This window comes from Pteropus vampyrus, unplaced genomic scaffold, assembly GCF_000151845.1.
Source record: "Pteropus vampyrus isolate Shadow unplaced genomic scaffold, Pvam_2.0 Scaffold232, whole genome shotgun sequence".
NCBI lineage: Eukaryota > Metazoa > Chordata > Mammalia > Chiroptera > Pteropodidae > Pteropus > Pteropus vampyrus.
This window is the reverse complement of record NW_011889013.1, coordinates 1,712,488-1,732,130: the sequence shown is the minus strand read 5'-3', so window position 1 is coordinate 1,732,130 and position 19,643 is coordinate 1,712,488. Positions and strand designations below refer to the sequence as shown.

The window sequence follows — 19,643 nt, the reverse complement described above, 5'->3', positions numbered from 1 at the left end:
TCAGAGGTCGCTCAGAACTGTCTATGCAAGTCAGACAGAACTAGGTTTGACTCCTGAGACTTGCTTTACTAGCTCTGAGACTGAAGACGAGTTGCAGAATTTCCCCATGTGTCACTTTTCTGAAACGCGGGGGCAGTAACACGGCGCAGTGGGCACTTGGCAAAGATGTATGAGGCGACACGGGCAACGTGCCCACTGCTGCTTAGTCCATGTGCAAGTACTCAATAAACGACAACCAATTATTCATCAACTAACGGTTTTCATGGCTAATTCTGTGTCAACTTGGCCAAGCCATGGTGCCCAGGTATTTGGTCAAACACCAGTGTAGGTGTTGCTGTGAAGACAGGTGTTAGAAGTGATTAAGATTTAAATTAGATTCTGAGGAAAGCAGATTGCCCTGCATAACATGGGTGAGCCTCACCCAATTAGTTGAAGGGCTTCAGAGAAAAGACTGAGGAGGACCCCACAGAAGGGACTCTGCCTCCAGACCGCCTTCAGACAAAACTGCAGCACCGAACCTGCTGGAATTTCCGCCTGCCGGCCTGCCCCACACATTCCGGACTTGTCAGTCCTCACATGTGTGAGCCAGCTTCTTAAAACAAGTTCCATGCTTTCTCTCTATGTATACACATCCTCTTTGTTGTGATTCTCTAGAGAACCCTGACTAACACAGCTATTAAGCGGTACCTGGCAAGGAGCAAACACTTGAGGAAAGAAACGGCTCTGGTACATCAGGTCATAAGACCAAGAACACGCTCACAAAGAATGAGTCTTATGTCTACACAGTGCAGAAGAATCAGGGGAAGCACCAAGGAATTCAGAGGCCTCTTTCACACTCACTTTGTCATCAAGATCGTCGTCGCTCTCATCCATCTCCTCCTGCCGGAGGTTCCACTCATATTCTACGTGCACGTGAGGGTTGAACTTTCCAGACTTGGCCTGAGAAAGCTGAAAGTGACAGCAGGGTAATCATTTTAATGCAAATGCCAAACATCCCAGCATTACATGAACACTGAGCAAATCCCACCTCGTTCCTGGTTTCAAATTAATCACCAGCAGCTGCATTACAGCCAAAACTCTGGTAACGGAAGCTCAACTGCCACAAGACGGGCTTAAAAAAATTACAGGCGTAGCCTTGTTAACTTGATGACTTTCCTCTAAAATTTCGAGCTTTCTCAAATATTATTAAAATGAGTCTCAAAACTGCAAATTCTTGGCTGGAAGGCAAAAATCAGTGACGTGTGAGAAGGAGGCCTTTAAAGTCAGACAATGCCAGTTCGATCCATGTCCTATTTTCCTGATTCGCTCATGGGGGAGGGGTAACCAGAACTTCCTCAACAGAGTCCTGTAAAAATAAAAAAGTGCTACTGTTGGCCTGGAACTCAGCACTAAGCAGAAAGTCGAGGAGTGAACTTATCTTTCCCATCTCATCCTTCCTCACGGTTCAGGGAACCGTGTGGAGCTGAGGGTCCGGAGTCATGAGCAGGAACCAGTGGGATCGGGAAAAGGTGAGTATGTCCAGGGGAATGGAGAGGGGAGAACACTGTGTTAACATTTTAAGAACCACTCCACTCCGACCTCTACTTGCTCGATGTTCAGAATCGGCCCCCCAAATGATTCTTCTTCACTGTTAAGCAATAGGGAAAGCCCGATGCTCTGGCAAATCAAGAGCATGACCTCCATCCAGAAGCCCGTCTGGTAATAATACCTCTCGAATGCTTTTCAGCTCCTACATCATAACGGCACTCAAAAGACAGCTGGATGACAAATTTATCATCTTATCATCTTTTTTCAAATGGAACTAAAGTGCTTGTCTGAATTTCTTCAGCCAATGTTAAAAAAAAAAAAAAGAATCTGCTTCATTTATTTCCAATTCTAGTTTCTGGAATGACATTTTAAGGCAGCTGATGTCTAGTAAATAGTTCATTTCCATTTTTGCTTACCAAATCTTCACACTGGGTGGCTTTTAGTCTCTTCGCTATGTCGAGGGCAGTCTCTCCAGCCTGGTTAACTAAAATAAGGGGCAAATAAATTTGCATAATTACCTAGGACAGATCTTGAAAAGGCAAGGAACAATAATCAAAATATGATGCAACATGGAAGTCTTGGCTTTTGCCAACCAAATGCTCTTACTGTAGTTATGAAGAGACCCCCTGCCATGCTCTTACCGACATCCACAGTGGGTTTACTCCTGAGAAGCAGCTTCAGACACTCAGGTTTCCCGTACATGCTACAGTAGTGGAGGGCTGTATTTCCCAGGGCTGTCTGCTTATCCAGGTTCCCACTGAAAAAATTAAGTTATTACTGGAAAAAAAATGACTACTTACTCCGTAGTTTAAAAACTACAGATTAATCACTTATTTCTGTGCTAACAAATGAGTCATATTTCAGATCTATTTATTACAAGCAGGAAAAATTGGGATGTTCCTAACATCACAGTCTGGTTTATAAGCGATGTCATGACAGTCACAGTCAGCATTTGGTGGGTGCCTACTACAGGGGAGACACTGCCCCTCAGCTCTTCCATGTTTAGTTCATCTAATCTTCACAACCACTTGATGGGGTGGGTGCTGTGACTTTTATTTTATGAGTGAAAAGATTGAGGCACAGAGAGGATGAAGCGCTCGCTTTCAAAGCTATCAAGACGTGGACGATGGAGCAGGGGTCTGAGCACAGGCCATCTGTTCCCGCAGCCAATGCTCTAAACCACAGCTCTAGGGAAGGGACTCGGCCACTTACACAGTTTGGCTTGTGTCCAGGCACCGTTCTTCACGTGTGGGCTCAAAACTCACTGTTTTGCTCACTCTCCTCTGGATAAGCTCCAGTTCTGCATAAGCTCTGGCTTTCGGATCCACGCTATAAAGAATCTAGCAAGTCCGAACTTCCTGGGTTTAACACTATACTCCTATTGATATGTCCCAAGTTTGAATTAGCTACTGAGCCAGCCACACAAACTGCTATCTCAGAATAAACTTACATACAATGAAAACTCACAGACCTTGTTACCTGTGCTGTTAAGTCTCCTCTCTTTCAACCTCTCCTAGTGAAGCAGGTTTTGGACACAGGGATAGGATTTTACATAGATTGAGGCCAGAGGTTGGCAAACTATAGCCTGCAGGCCTTACCTGACCCTCCATTTGTTTTTGTAAATAAAGTTTTATTGGAATAGTGCCACACTCACTCATTTACACATTGTCTATGGCTGCTTTCATAACACAGCTGCAACAGAGACCGCATGGCCTGCAAAGCCTAAACCAGCATCTGGCATTTTACCGAAGAAGCTTGCTGATTCCTGAGCTAGGCCGCTAATTGGGCCGGTTCGTTAACTTACAGGCTGTGGCCAGAGAAAACAAAAACCGTACCAGTTTTGTACAAGAAAGTCAACCAAATGGAGCGATGTCTGGTCTGCAGTTCGAACCGCAAGATGAAGGGCTGTCTCCCCGAGCTCCTGAAAAGGAAAGAATAAGCATAAACAGGGGGGTCACATGTCCCACTTTGCCCAGAGCTGCTTCCTTTACACCAGCGACTCCAAAGTAATTATTAACAGCACTCGCTTTCACTCCCGAATTGTCCTGACTTAGACAGAGTCGCCCAATGCACCAGAATCTCATTATAGTAAAACGAGTCGCCTTGCAAGCGGGCTTCCCACATCCCTTCCTGTCTGCGGTTTTCTTGAAGCCTCACCTGTCCAGGCTCCAGAAGTGGTTCCATGAGCTCCACCCCCTCTGTGTAGACTTGAACCAGTGCAAGTAAGTCCCTGGACCTGATGGCCTCGAGCAACGCACTCAGTTTGGCTGAGGAAGATGGACAGGTCTTCCTTGAAAACCTGTGATCTACGTACTTCGCCGTGATATATTCTTTCCGTACAGCCCTAAAACACAGCAAAACGGTACGAGCCAAGAATTTTTATTTTCCGAGAGTGGACAAAGATTTACATTTTTCTGACAAACAATTCTCTTTGAGAAGAGTTATTTTAATTAAGATACTTCTTTTTAACATTCAGACAAACCAGATTTTAAACCAAGTTATTCCAAAAGAGACAGAATGAAGAAGCCGGTGTATGTTTACTAGTACGTGCAGGGGATGCATAGCAGGCGATAAACGGGCACATAGATCCCAGCATCTTTCGTTCCCACCTTGGGCAATAGGATGGGAAATTTGCTATTTGTTACACCTTCAAACTCAGACACATGTAAGTATAGGATGACACTGAAAAATTCAATATGTTAAAACAATGCTAAAGACCAATGAAAGGTTTTTGGAACTTCACAGAAAGGATTTTGGTCATGTGACATGACTCCGTATTTTAAGATGCACGAAACCTGAGGTTCAGAAAGGTGGTCCCTAAAGCCTTATTTCTCTGTAATTTGTGCTCATTAGTGTAAAAAAGACAGCGAAACAGTTTCTGTGCTAGGATGAAGCCTGAACACTTGTTAAGCCAGACGCCCCCAGACTGGGCCCTGACATCCCCGACTTCTGTGACACTTACCGCAACTATGACCACAGTTAACTGTCGAGTTGCTTAGTTACTGCCTGTCTTCCTCTCTGGACTCCGGGGACCACAAGGACAGGGTTTATATCTAGTCTGTGTTTTGCTACTTCCCCAGCATCTTACATGATACGAGGCATAGAATAAACATGCAATACACATTTGATGAATTCAAGAAAAGACAGCTGTCAAGAGGCCTACCAGGAGATTTTATTTCATGATTTCAGAGTGGGGGAAAAAAAAAACAAAACCATGTCCCTTAAATATGCCTCATAACAGTTTTAGTGCTTTGCAAATTTGGTGGCTTGAGCAGCCCACCAAGGAGGGGCTGGCACCTGACCACTCAAGCCAAAATGAAACCTTTCCTCCTATTCATTCACAGTATTAAACGAATTTTAAATATAAATTCCATGTAAAAATGTTCGAATAGGTTTAAAGATTCACATGACTCAAAGATAAAAACAAAATCAAAAGGTTTACTGAGTTGTCTCGTGCTCACGCTCATGCCAGAGTAAGCACTTCCGTTTCTGGTGTATTTTCCAGCGTTCTTCAAGCAAACACAATTTCAAAGAAATATACGTGTTTAAGTATTCTTCAGCGTCCAAATGTATTTGGTGTCTGAGTCCAGACGGTGAGGAGTGAGTGCTCAAAAGCGGGAGATGTGTCAGCAAATTTACCCCAAAACTCAGTTCCTGAGTTTGGATGGCATGTCTCTGTCTAGAGCGATGTGGACTTGTTCCCATGCCTCCTCCTCCCTTCCTTACCCCAAAGACAGTCTGTTTCTGTACAGTGTTCTGCACGTTTTTTTTTGTTTTTTTTTAAATGTAATGGTAATCTTGCAGATCATCCCAAATCAGGACGTAAGAAGTGTCCTTATTCTTACATCTGCAGCGTTCCATTGTGTGGCTGTACCAAAAAACATTTAATCAGATGCCTGCAGGTGGATATTTGCTTTCTTCTTAATCTATTACAGAAGAGGAATAATCTCCCGAAAGTGGAACTGCTGAGCCAGAAAGGTAAGTATGTTTATAACTGTGATAAACATGGCTAATTGCTCCTCGCGGACAGTGCAGCAGCACCGTGTAAGGGAGAGGGGCTGCTCCCCACAGCCTTGCCCGGCGCGCTGTTTGTTAAGCTTCTGCCGATCTGATAGGCATCTCCCACTGCTTTGGTGTGTCTCTTATTTATCACAACATGCCGTGACTTAGAGATAATCGTCCTTATGAAGATTCATCCTCCAGGCCAGCTGCAACTCCCTAGGGGAAGGTGACGGTGAAAATAATCTGTGCATTCCAGAAATACATTTCAAAATACTTTTCCTTGCTTGGCTTTTTCCTCATAATGAGGTTTCTTCTGGAGGGTAGCGGGGAGAATTCTATAACCACTAAGAAGTTTTTTTTGGAAAGTAGAAAAACAATTATAGAATGGTAAAGAATTCAATCTATCAGAGGTACTTACATATCGCTTGAAGGGGTGGGCTTTGGTGAGGGGCTGGGTAAATTTGCTTCCATAATATCATTAAAACTATTGTTTCCTACATTCTTGGCCAGCTGTAACAAAAACAAAATGCAACATAGCACACTCTTTACTCTAGTTTAAAAGTTTCCTATTATTTGTTTTTGAAATTTCGGAATATGGTCTTTCTCTCATTTGACTCAGAATACAAACCATCCATCCATCTGGTCGACAAACATTTACTGAGCACTTAGGTCCCTCCCCTAGGAGCTAACAGGTGTGTGGGAATATTGATAAGAAAATCAGCAATTTTTATAAATACAATGTGATAAATGCTAGAACAGATGTGATCCTACACACACACGTGCACACACACACACACACAATCTGAGATTAGACACAGGTTAAATGCTTAATGAACAACAATAGCTTTGCAATGGCCATCATGCCTCGTTTTAGATTAAGCAGATGTAGAATTCTTTTATATTTGGGGTACAAATTAAGATGTGGCAGGCAACTAAAGAAGAAGCCCAAGCAAGCATTTTGCTTCTGGGTTCAACACCCTTCCAAGAAAATCTGTCCTGAAGGGCTTTTGGTCATTCAGATCATTTTAGGATCAACGCAAAGTTTAAGAAACATTCATGCAATCAGGTATCTGGGGTAAAAAATCGTGAGTTTATCACCGAGCAAGCGGTTAGGATCTGGACTCTCCCCATTTCTTGTTATCAAATGGTTTCATTAATGTTAAATCAAGGACATGGAGTGACACTATTTCCATACTAAAAAAGACGGTTTCTGAAGTGATTAGGGAGCCCCTTATGATACTTCCTAAGTCACACGACATGAGACAGGATGTCATTGCTTAATGGCTGCTCTGATGACAAAGGCTGCAGGCTGCGGGCTAACTGCCCTGACCTGTGGGTCCCTTTCTCCACGCAAGGCTGGTGATAAGACGGTTTTCCGATTTTGGAGCCTCAAGCTCACTCAGGTTCTGTTCGGGAGCCTTCTGTCTGAGGAAGAGCCCTGAATATAAAGACTCTTGCACAGTGCACCAGGGTTCAAATTACTCAAGACAGGGCTTATGACCACAAGGCATCATGGGAGGTGCCAAGCGGGCCTTCCCTTCCTTTATTTGTGTATTGTGGGGACCGATTTAACTTGGACCTGATGAGGGCTCCAAACGTGGGTGAATCGTGATGGGAAGAGTAGGCTTATAAATCCTTTGTGTGTTTATAACCCTTTTCCATATTATAAAGCTGAGCACCACAGCTTCATGCGGTTTTTCCCCTTACGACCTACAGGAGTTACAGGTTAAAGGGTCAGTTTTACGATAGTGGCTAACAGGCCACGCCCAATTCATGAGTACTTTTACAAACTTATAAACAGTAAAAATAGAGAAAAACTCTCTAGTCATTGTTTTGAATAACACAAGCCCCTGGGTAAAGTGAACGTGTGAGTTCAGCACCTAACTCCCTTTTCTGCTATTACAGTGAATCATATAAACCTAATTCTGAAAGAAAAAGCAGCTTTGAAAAAGCCCATCCCAGAAGAAAACAGCTAGTTTAGCTGAACTAATTACAGAAATGTATGATTCACCAGTTCTTCAAACAGGAAGTAGAAATAGTCAACATGACGTACAATGAAATTTACATTTTAAATATCTATGCAAATCCGCTAAATTCAGGAATTAGAATTCTTTGCACTCAGCAGGAACAAACACCTCAAAACAATATATTAAATATTTTCATGACAATAAACTTAAAAGTTTTTTTCTGAAGTACAGGTCACACTACTCACCAAGAGCTCAGAAGTTCCTAATTTGTCTAGTTCCAAAGACTGAATGCGGGAAATGTGAACCCCCATTTCCCTGTGGATGCCGGAACATTCTATACAGGTCAAAATACCCAAGTTGGTTGAAAGCCAGGTAGGTTCTGTGGAAAAGATTTTGAAGACAATGAACGAACATCTAATTTTAGTGTGCCAACTACAGAGGAAGCTGAAAGAACAGTAGTAAAACTTTTTAAGAATCATAAAGAGAAGATTTAAATGGAAGAAATGGAGGCCTGTAGTTTATCCAAGAGGCTATTATAAAAATTAATAGCTTGTTAGAGAGTAAAGTGTGATAAGATACATTTTTAAAAATGTCCTTTCAATGAATTGAAAACAAAATGAAGTTCTTTATTCCTGTGAAGTGTTAGAAAGACTTTCCACAAGGTCCCATGAAACACCCTTGGGCCTGGCGACGGGTGTTCCCTCACCGCCAGCATTGTCCCTGCCGGTGATGGATTGCAGGCCTGTTAAGTACAGCCCACGAGGCACTGAGCTCTACAGCTGTCTTTACCCCCACGTTACGACTCACATTAACCCATCTTGGTTACGGCTTCTCCACAAGCACCTCTTGGTGATAGGTAGCTATAAATACTGAACTGAATGTTTCTTTCAGAGACCTCAGCCTTTTCTACAACCTCGAAGGCTCTAAAATAATAAAGTACAAATATTTCTGTTACCCAAACCTCAGGGCTCGCTCTCTGTGGCAAGCGTCTCTCTCACTGGTTAATGCTTATTTACGATAGTGGCTAACAGGCCACGCCCAATTCATGAGTACTTTTACAAACTTATAAACAGTAAAAATAGTCACTATGAAATGTCACTATCACACACAGACACAAAACCAGAAGAAAATGTGAGATGTGTCTCCGAGGTGCTTACTGCGTGCTGTATAGAGAAGTCCGTTTTCACAAGTAAAACATCACATGCTCTAATGCTTAAGAGCAGCAGGTGTGCACCCATGTTCTGACCCCTGCTGGATGTGTGACGCCAAGGGAGTCACCACACTTCTCTAAGTCCCCAGTCTTCTCATCACGTTACTACCTCGCTCACAGAGCGACCGTGAGGGTTGATGAGATGACGTAAGCAAAACGACCCGCATGATCCTTGCGATGATGTGGGCACCGCATAAACTGTTAGCTGCTGCCGGTGCCCGGGTAGTCCAGATGCTATTGGAAAAGAGAAGTTGGGGGGAGGTGACACCAACGTGACATCGAGGTTGGAGAGGATTCACTGAGCAGGAAGGAAAGCCTGTGCCACGTGTCAGCCACCACATGCACCATTTCACTAAGTCCTCGTGACGACTCAGGCTGGTTACCCCATTTTTACGATGAGGAAATTGAAAATGAGAAGAGCAAAGGGGCTCGGCATGAGGTTGTCTGGGCTGAGTGGCAGGCTGGGGATTCAGAACTCGGACCCTGGACTCCATGTCCAGTGCTCTCTCCATACTGTCCATTTAACTGGACCATACTGTGCTATTTATCTGGACCTTACTGGGCAAGGCGGTGTTTTGGCAGGTGACCATACTGAGAGCAAGTGGCAGCTTTCCAGGTAGAGCAAACGGCATGGGGACAGGTCAGAGATGTGACCGTTCAGGTTCATAATACACGCTGGGTGTGTGTCCGTGTCCATAAGGAGAGACAGCTTCTCAATAACTAGCTCATTTGGGTTCCACAGGAAGAGGAAGGGTGTTTGACAAGTTGGCCTCACTTTGGAGACAAATACCTGACGAGCCGCAGTCACAGCAGACGTCATTCCCAGGGAGCCGCTGGACGTCCTCGATGATGGCTTTTGTCAGATCTTCCAAGCTGTTCTCCCCCGCACTCTGCTCTCCACGGAAGGCCATGGTCAAGGCCTCTTCTTTGCTATTTGTCAACACTGATATCCACCTGTCGTCAAAACAGGACGAAGGAGACATAAGAGCACGGCCACTGTTTCCTCCTTCCACTGCAAAAAATCCTATTTTCATCAATAAATACCAAAAGTGACATCCCTTCCCCCGAACAGCCATAAAGTGAGGAATAATGAAAGAAATTAAACCTAATGGAAAGAGACACTTAAGGAAATGGGAGGGATGAGAGAGGTAAAGGTCACCACCGCTGAGGGCTCGCACGAATACTCAGGCACGTGCACTTCCGTCTGGACAGAATCGAGGGAGTGTCAGAATGAGGAGGCCGCGGCGAGGGGCCAGCCCAACGCGAGGATGAGAAAGGACTGGTGAGAAATGGATGGGAGGCGGGGAAGAGATGAGCCAAAGGCGCCCGCTCTCTGGAAGACCGTGTCAGTGAGGCACTTAAGAGTGAAGATGGATATGATGTTGCATTAGCAGCCACGAAAATGCATGCTTCCGAAAAAGGTATATTAACGTGGAAACATGCTGACTTTTATTATGTGAAATGAAAAGTGAAGGCTATTAAATCATATATACATTAAGATCACAATATGTACCATACAAAACAATCCTTTGCCACCAACCTGTGCATAAAACCACCTAAATACTCTGATTAATAAAGCATGGAATCGCCACAAAGTAGGACAGTTAGTCAGGTATTAAAGTTTGAACTAATTTTGGTATGACATTAGGGAAGTGCTCAGGACATAATGTTTCGTGAAATAAACAGATAAAACAATTATATGATGTAACCCCAAGTTTAAATGTATGTGTGCATTATGTACTTCTGTTCTGGGGTAAAAAAAGGCCAGAAGGAATTTCACAAAATGTTACCAATGGCTGCCCTTGGGTGATTTTCTACAGGAAAAATGGATAATAGATGGATTGCTTGACTCTGTGCCTTTCTGTAAGTTTCTGTATCTATCAGGAATTTGTATTTCCTTCATGAATGAAGAAAAGAACATTTCCTTGTATTTCCTTCATGAATGAAGAAAAAAACATTTCCAAACCACAGTTTGTTCCCACCTACTGCATAGCCAGCTAACACCTATCTTCAGCAGAGAATACAGAAGTCTAGAACCAAGCCTCTAGTTTTTATGTGTGTGCCTTGTAGGGTCAAATGGATATGAAACAAAGGACTATGTGTAAAAGGTTTTGAGTAAGTAGGAGAGACAGCAATGGGAATTGAAAGACAAACCAAACTACCTGAAGGATGTGCCCTGCAAGTCGCACCTTTGACCCTAGGGGGCGCTCACCTCCAGCATGTTGTGAGACAGCTTTTCCACTCTGATGCTGAAAACTCAACGTCTCAAAACCAAGAGTCTGGGAATGGCGGTGGAGTGGGGTGCGGTGGTCACTTAATCCATTTTAAATTAAATAGCATTTTTTTCTATTGTTTTGTCTCAAGTTAGAAACTAGAAACTTTTGTTAAAAACAGTTCAAAAAGCTGGATTCAACAGAATCCATCACTGCACTTTATCAGTGGCATCGATATTACTGAGGTTTTCACTTCGGCAGCAGAGTCTCTGCTTTGCTTTCCTTAAGCACTGTAATATTTTGCCTACCTAATAATACAAGTATCTACTATGTGCCAAATACTTATCATTTTTGATTTATGATCTTCCAACAAGCCTCTGAGTTAGTGTCTATAACACTTCACAGACGAGGGAGCTGAAGCTTTGAGAGGCTAAATGACTTGGGCGAGGTCCCACAGCTGGACCGGTGTCAGACTGAGATGCAAAAACACTTCTGATAACTTCCTTTTTCCAGAGTTCCTCCCATTATGCTGTTTTTGCCTCTTTACTCAAGAGCTCATGGCAAATAGAGATATTCAGTCGTGATATTCAGAAAGTACATACTTAAAGGACAATTTTCTAGAGGAATGCTTCTAATCTGGTGGAATGGAATGACTACGTTTTAAAAGGGTGGAGGATCAAAGTAACTATTTCTGACAATTAAAAAAAATTATTTTAAGTAACAGACATACCAAAAATATAGAAAATAATGCATAATTGTATTTTAGTATTTCAAAAGTCACTTTGAGTTTACAGATTAAAAAAGTTGGCACTGTGCTGGGAGCTTTACACATTTTGTCGCAAGTCTCAAAATCCTGTAAGTGAGGTCTCTAACCCCCGTCGTACTGGCAAGCACACTGAGGTGAGAAGGTCTGCCCAAGGTCAAGAGGCCAGTGATCGGCAGAGCCAGGACCAGAAATCCTGTCGGCCTGACTCTAAACACGCAGCTGCTCCTTCTGCTGTGCCTGCCGCCTGCCTCCGTGGGAAGCGATTTCTTCATTCTCTTTCACCAGACAATTTCACACGAGAAAGAAACAACGTTGCAGTGAAAATGCCTCTGCGTAACTTGGAAGTAAATGAAGAAATGAGGCCTCCCTCCCAGGAACATGCTTGCGCCGCTGAATGCCATTACCTCCTACATCACTCAGAACAAAGTCCCCTTGTCACACTGCCACCTGTACTCAGAGAGAATTCCAAGTGCCTCACATGCCACAACTGCAGGGTGGGCCAAGAACCCTTTAGTGAAGGTCGTGTGGTCCTGTGGGCAGGAAACCAAGACCTCTTTGACCAAACTGAATTACCTGTAGGTCATAAGAGTAAATAAAACACGAAAGGCCCAGGTCTGAGATGCAGGAGACACAGGAGCGGATGTTTCCTTGCCTCACACACACCACCTCTCCGTCCTCCCGCTTAGGGCTCCCGGGAAGGGCAAAGCAGCGAAGAGTGAAATAAGAAGGGGGAGCAACGTTCCAAAGTGATTTTGGAATTCTGTCCAGGTAACTCTTCATGCGACCTGTGTGTGGAGTGCCCCGTACCTGTGACTGCCCGCTGTACCTTTTTTTAGAGGGAACCAGTAACACCCACCACAACCAGGAACGGTGACCTGCTCGAACCACGCACTTTAACAGCCACCTTCCAAAGGGGACCTTAAAAGTAAACTGAGCGATGCCGACCAAACCAAGGCAAATGACCCCTGGGCTCTCAACCACACAGCTGAACATCTTATGGAGCCAGCGTCATAAGCTGGAAACAGCCCGAGCACCAGAGCCAGAATTCCAACCACACATCTCTGGTTTTGTTTTGAGTTTAATCACTTGCAAAATGGGTGTGATTATGCCAACCTTGTGGTGTGTTTGGAAGATCAGTGGAACACAGGTGACCCCTGCTGCCTGGCTCACAGCAGGCGCCGACAGCCCTGGTACAGGGCAGGCTTCTTTCTCCATCCTGACCACAAGACCCCTAGGATACCAGGGGTGGGACCACAGGCGCACTGTGCCTCAATTTCCCTGTTTTCAGGGATAACGGTCCCTACTTTCTGGGGCTGTGAGAATAAGACGGCATGACATGCATTTTGCACAGTGTGATCGTAACAAAAATTATGGTTTTTTGTTTTTTTGGGGGGTAAATATTACTTCTTTCTGAATCTGAGGGTGGAAGGCCGGCCCTCATGACTTTTCCCGTTCTTTTCCGGTTTCTCGTCACCCTCCAGCTGGCCAACTCTGCACCTACACCATCCAGCCACCAGTTGCTTCCTTTCTCTTCCTTCCTGTTCCTTCTGGGCCAGCAGAACCTCCCGCCTGGACCGCGGAGTATCTGTAACCTTCCCACACCTTCCCAAGCCAGCTCAGGCATCTACCTTCCTCTCGGAAGTCATCTCTGAGCAGCACCCCAAGAACCCAAGAGGGTGTGCACTCGCACCCTCTGTCCCTGCACTGACACCTGAGTGCCTTCGGGCAGGGGCTCCGTCCACCCGCACGCTGTATTCTCCATGCTTTACACGGTTCTCCGCCCAGTCGGCATTCCTGAAATATTCGGATGAATGAATGACCAGGAGGCCTTCCTCCTCTCCTCCCTTCGTCTTTCCTTCTTTCTCTCCCCTTGGCTCTTTTGCTGTTTCTCCCAACTCTACCTCCTCTCTACCCATTTCGTACTCTCTTCCTGATCCCCATCATTTCTCCCCAGAGACGGGGAAAGAGTAAAATTCCCCAGAGGAGGAGAGAGAGAAAGGGGTGAGTGGAAGGAAAAAGGGTGTCAGCAGAATCTTGTCGCTCTACAAAACGAGAAAGGAAAAAATTTATTGTGTGTCACTGACGGGACAGAAACTTAAAAATCTGAACACTACAAAAAGGTTCAGCTGCCAGCTTTAACACAAACGTCCCCTCTCTCACGCCTCTGAAAAGGTAATGGTCACGCGCCGCCTTTTTCAGTCCTGGCAGGAAGAGGGAATGAAGAAGGCTCAGGACCAGGGATGACGTTACGAAAGGGGGCTGCCTGAGGCTGCGCACCTGATCAGGTGAGGGGAGGGTTCGACCCTCCAGGGGAGTGTGACACCAAACTCAGTCCTTCCCGCTCCCTGCTTCTGTCACAATGACACAGGAGTCCAGGTAGCCTGGCTCATGCATTTGGCCACCGAACACTGGGTAAGCCCCGCCTAAGTGCAGGAGATGATGAAGGCGCGGCCCCTGCCTCAGCAAGCCCTTGGTCTCTAGAGGGCTCCCAGTGAACTGGGGGAGGGACCCCAGGGGTGTGGAGAGGCCGCGGGGGTGAGACGAGGGAGCAAAGCCCCAGCGTGCCGAGGCTTGAGCAGGATCGTGAAGGGGGCACCGGAGTGTCCTGGACACCTCAGACAGAGAGAAGAGCAACGTGTGACAGCCTGGAGGTGAGAAGTTGGCATGTGGAGCCACCAAGAGTGGCTCCGAGTCATAAAAAGAGAACGTCGAGGCACACTGCACAGGACGGGGTGCACTGGGCCATTACTTCAAAACTACTTACGCTACATAATCCTGCTCATCTTCTGCCTGAAAGTGATACGTCCTATTATCTACAATACAAAAAAGAAAACAAAGTGAAACCTTAGAAAGCAGAATACCTTCAGGTACAGCGCAAATTCCGGAAGTTCCTGGGAAAAAAAAAAAAACACAGGGAAAGTAGGATTTTAATATTATTTTGTTTTTGCACCATTTTATCTTAGCAGTTACAGAATTCACTTTGTCAACATTCTTTTTCTGAAGCGCCAGAGGAATACAATGAAACAAAGGCAAATCCCATGCGAACACCTGGCACTTCTGAAAAAAGCGGGGAGGAGGATGAGTCCTACCTGGTCAGACGAATCTCCGCGACAAATGGGAGAATGTCAGCTGCCAGTTCAGGATTTTACTTGTCATGGTCAATTTGCCTTTTACTGTGTTTAAAAAATTATTTCCTTTTCAGAAACGGTTCATAAGCCAGGGAGCAGCTCTGACGAGCCGGCGTACTCTGCCCCAGGGAAGAAGCTTCAAACGCTGCCGGCACGTCATCGTCAAGCTGCTCTCCAGGTGGGAACTGCATCATGTGGGCAGGTGCACACGAGGGAAGCTCTTTTTTAAAGTTCAGAATTCACGAGAACCCTTCAACGTATCAAGTCAAACTGACCTTTCCTTACCAGCCCGCCACTCGCTGTGTGACTGCTCCAGGCTGGGCACTCACGCCCCTCATCCCCAGAGATGGTGTATACGTCCAAGAACATGGAAGGGTAGCAGAGCCCAGGAGCCCCGGACGGATGGGTCCCTGCTTCACTGCTATGCGAGTCACTGAACCTCTCTGATGGGGCTTTTGTAAGGATGAACAATAATGCATATAAAGCACCTGGCACATACTAGACGTTCACTAACTGATAACTTGTTAATGACCTACGGGTTTCCTGGCTTTTTGAAGTCATACTATAAATTCAACTTCTCATTAATAAACTGAGAAATCTGGTCATTTCTGGTTATTTGGTCATAAAAATCACGAGGACTCTGAATTCCAATAGATGCTATAGAACTCAGCTCAGACTCCACACAGAGCCTCAGGGCTAACTCGGTCTTTGTGGTGGGGCTGATTTTTGGCTTCCCTCCACACAGTAACATCAGAAGGATGTCAGGGCGCAGGAAAGCACTTCTGTGCTCTGCATAGACCATGCTGTACCCCCCACTCTCTGCGCCTTCGGCCTGGTCATGGGGCCTACAGAGAACAGAGAAGGGCACTGCCATGGATGTCAGCATACCTGTGGGAGTCAAAGGGGTGTCCCCTCAGCTACAGTGAGGCTTGTAAGTGCACCCATGGGACCAATGCAGGTGCAGGGAGCCAGCCTAGAGGAACCTCCAGCCCCCGCCCACTCTCTGAAGACTAGGGGAATACAGGGCATGGGCTGGGCTGCGCGGATCACCATGCGCCCTCATCACAAGAGAAGCGCTGAGCCCTGGAGTCATCGACACATGGAGTGTGAAGGCGGTTACGTCTGGAAGCAAGGGGATGATTTTTCCTGTAAGAGCCCAATTTTGTGGGGATAAACTTTGGGTACGTCAGCTGTACATGCACAGCGGCACAGCTGCGTCCCCAAATCTACCTCAGTGCTTCAGGTACACCAGACGACCACCTGGGGCCTTCCGACAAAACACCTACGCCTGGCCTCACACCCATGCCAGTCATTTAGCAGGTTCTGGAGAGAAATGCAAATGTACTTTGAAAAACCTCTCCGAGGGGGTGATGCCGTGTACCACGGTCAAGAACTGGTCTAGGTTAAGGCACCACACGTCGGACCTGACACTGTCGTGCTCTCCTTCGGAGCTGGTGGGCTCCGTGCGGATGAAGGGGCCTGGGGGAGCCTCCCAGAGCTGCGAGTACAGGAACCCCAGCACACCTGCTGGAGAACTGCTGCTTCGACGCCCAGAGAAGGGACACGTGACCGACTCGGAGAGAAAAAGGACTCACGTGAGATCAGGTCGAAAGACTTCTTGTCCTCGGCATTAGGTTTCACCTGGCAGGTGAGAAGGTTCAACTTAGCTGGCTGCCTGTTGGACTGGAACGAAGAGAAAATGGAGGTGTTACCAGCGGCTCCTCTCGCCTGCGGCAGCAGCGCCCTGGGGGGGCGGGGAGCGGCGGTAGATCCGGGCAATAATTTGATAAAGCCTTATTTAGTCCATTAGGGTTCTGAATCTCATTAAAGAAAAAGTTTTGGGTGGCCTACTAAACGTCTTTTAACTGCATAAATATCCTGGTGATTAATCAGAACGGAACCAGGAAAATCCGCCTTTCGATGAAGAGTGGGCGTGGTCCATGGAAATAAACCTTCGGGGACGCACACATATCCAAGCACGAACAGTTATTTCATTCGTTCATTCAGAAGGACCCCAGTACCCGATCATCCCAAACCTGATGTCCAAGATAACCACAAGTTTTGATTACAGTAGAAATGTACATTACTTCTCTCAAAAGTATAAGGACAATTACCAGCCTCCAGATGTAGCTTAATGAGCCCCCAAATCTAGAGAGAGAAAATGTAGCCAGGATTTCACATCACTCATCAGCAAATCACTTGGTCACACATATAATTTATATGGACCCTGTAGTATCTAGATAGTCATGCTGAATTAGGCTTTGACTAAATGGAGTCTTGCCACGTAGTCAAAACTCTTTTTTGCCCTCCTGCCTGCATTTGTCCAAGGTCACACACTGGCCAATAGCTGATGCCAGCACGTCTGCTTCCCGCAGGAGCTGACCATGGAGTGGGACGCTTGGGTGCCTGGGCTGGGCTGGGCTGCAGCGAGCCCTGGAACTCTTTGGTAGGGCTGTCTGCCCAACTGCCAATTGTGATTCTCTAAACCCCCGAGCCTGGAGCATTTCCACACAAGCAACTTAAGTTTTTAGGGAAAACAGAGGTGGAGGAGGTAGGAAGAGGTCACAACAGTGACTAGCCGAAACTCGGAACAGCAGCAATGGCACGTGATTAAGACCATGGCAATGGCCGCACCTCTCGGTCTCGATGATGGGAACGGACACTTAATTCTGTCCACCTTCCTGTGATCTGTGGACAATTTTCAGGATCTTCCTCCCCGTGTGGTTTGAATGAGACTAGATACTGAAAACAAGGCCCCTGTCCTGTGTCTATCTGTTCCAAAGCGAGCTGTCTGCGGGGAGGAAGCGAGAGGCCCGGGGGAGTTCATGTCCCCTGCACGAACGTGTGGCTTAGACATGGAAACCAGGAGCAAAAGCCCGTGCAGGTGACTTCCACCCATGTGGCAACAGTGCCTGGGCAAGGAGTCCTGCACAATGGAGCCGGTCACCTGATCCAGACCAGGAGGCGTGAGGCCGGGGGATGGACATTTTTCTTCTAACAGACCTGGAGTTTGGGCTGCTGAAAGCCTCAGACTCCAAACCAGCAGCTGCACCAGAGACCTAGGCCCGGGCCACTGGAGAAGCAACTCTCCGTCCTGCAGCTCAGCTCCTCTTTTGGGACGTTGATAAGAACCACTGGATTTCCCATACGAATGACAGTGACATCCGACAGCCTGAAAGGTAGCGATCCCAGTTAATGGACTCTCGGGAGAATACTACGTTCCAATTCGGCATCCACATTTAAAGAAGGATGCAGAAAAGCTTGGGGAAGATCGAGAGATGATTAAAGGACTAGAAAAGAGGAACTTTAAAGATGGGCTACAGACGCTATTTAGTCCAGAGGAGAGAAGGCTGGGGAGTGACTTAACGACCATCTTCAAGTACATGAAGGGTTGCTATAGGGGAAGGGTGGCAGCTGTTTGCCATTTGCACAGACGAAGAAGAAAGGCACCCAAATTGTAGAAGATCTAAGCCAGACGTAAGGGAGAACTCCCAAGCTTCAGTTGATTATGTATAATGAGAAGTTTCAAGTTTCTTAACCTAAGCGGAGAAAAAAGTTAAGAATTTTTAGATACCATCCACATTTGAATGTGGCAGAGGGTTAACGAGATGATTCCTTTTTCTCCCCAAATCTATGTTAGTCCAGTGTTTCTGAACCTTGCCAACAGATACAATCAATATAACACAGAACAGATACAAATTTTAAAACAGGAAAAAAATAGTCAAGTTCAGTATTAATTGATTCAGGAGAATGCAACAGCCCCAGTCACCTCTCATTCCTAAGCATGGACTATTTCAAAGCGTATTACCAGAAAGATTCTGATGACAGGATGTTATATAGTCTGTCATTCCACGGTTGACCCACAGCTTCAGTGAGGATGACATACGATATGTGCTCCCTTGAAGTCAAGCCCACAGGACTGACTTTGCTGCACCAACATGAACTGCACTTGACACTGATGCATCTTGTCACAGCCAACACAGCCAATACCAAGCCAGGAACACAAAAAGTTGGAGTAGTACTCCCTACCAAAGTCCCCGGACCGAGGCACCAGAAGGCTCAAGAATCACTATAGTAAAAACAGTAATTTCAGATTTACTTAATTTTACAAAATTTTAAAGTCCTTTCTTGAAATCGAGTACTAATTTATAGGTATATTGATTAAAGAAGGTATAATTTTCCTGGTGCTTCGGCACACTAAAACACACAGTAAGGCTAAATGACTTGCCCGCGGCTACACCGCCATGGAAGTTTAGAAAAAGCTTTCACATTGTTTAAGTACAGGAAAGAAAAAAGAAAAACCAAACCCCAAGGAAACACGTATTTATTGAGTCCTTCCTGTTGATGAGTCCTACCACACTGAGAAGAAAAATCTCTACACCGTGACCTCCGGCTCATTCTGACTCCAGGTCCAGCCAATGTGTCTGCTGCTCCCTCTGCTGGGCGGTGGAGGGCACTGTCCACCCCTCTTCCCCGCGTGTGCGCACGCGCGCACACACACACACGCACACACACACACAAACACACACACACACACTCACTCACTCACTCGCTCACTCATTGTGCCTGACCTCCGGCATCCCCCTGACCGCTCCATCCCTCCCTACCTGTCCCTCACAATCAGCTCCTCTGGAGAGGGCATTTCCTGGCCTGCCCACTCTCCCTCCCGCCCTGCTGGACTGTCTTTCAGGCTCTCATTGCTCCTCATTCGCTTGCTTTCTCCCCACTAAAAAGCACACATATTTTAGTTTTGTGCGCTAAAATGCGCCTGGCATACAGCAGGCACTCAACACATAAACGTTTATCAAATGAACAAGTGCAGTCCAGGTG

General features: G+C 46.1%; 1 protein-coding gene across 5 annotated transcripts in view; it reads right to left on the bottom strand.

Annotated features, from left to right (window-relative positions):
* Positions 1-19,643, bottom strand: part of ASAP1 (ArfGAP with SH3 domain, ankyrin repeat and PH domain 1) — a 300,508-nt gene that overhangs the window by 38,940 nt on the left and 241,925 nt on the right. For all 5 annotated transcript variants that reach the window (XM_023519706.1, XM_023519704.1, XM_023519707.1 and 2 more), the window contains exons 12-21: positions 16,409-16,496; positions 14,450-14,498; positions 9,497-9,660; positions 7,742-7,875; positions 5,948-6,039; positions 3,685-3,871; positions 3,363-3,448; positions 2,169-2,284; positions 1,944-2,011; positions 841-948 (exon numbers count right to left, since the gene is read on the bottom strand). In XM_023519706.1, the coding sequence (XP_023375474.1) occupies positions 841-948; positions 1,944-2,011; positions 2,169-2,284; positions 3,363-3,448; positions 3,685-3,871; positions 5,948-6,039; positions 7,742-7,875; positions 9,497-9,660; positions 14,450-14,498; positions 16,409-16,496 (1,092 nt within the window). The remainder of the gene's footprint in view (positions 1-840; positions 949-1,943; positions 2,012-2,168; positions 2,285-3,362; positions 3,449-3,684; positions 3,872-5,947; positions 6,040-7,741; positions 7,876-9,496; positions 9,661-14,449; positions 14,499-16,408; positions 16,497-19,643) is intronic.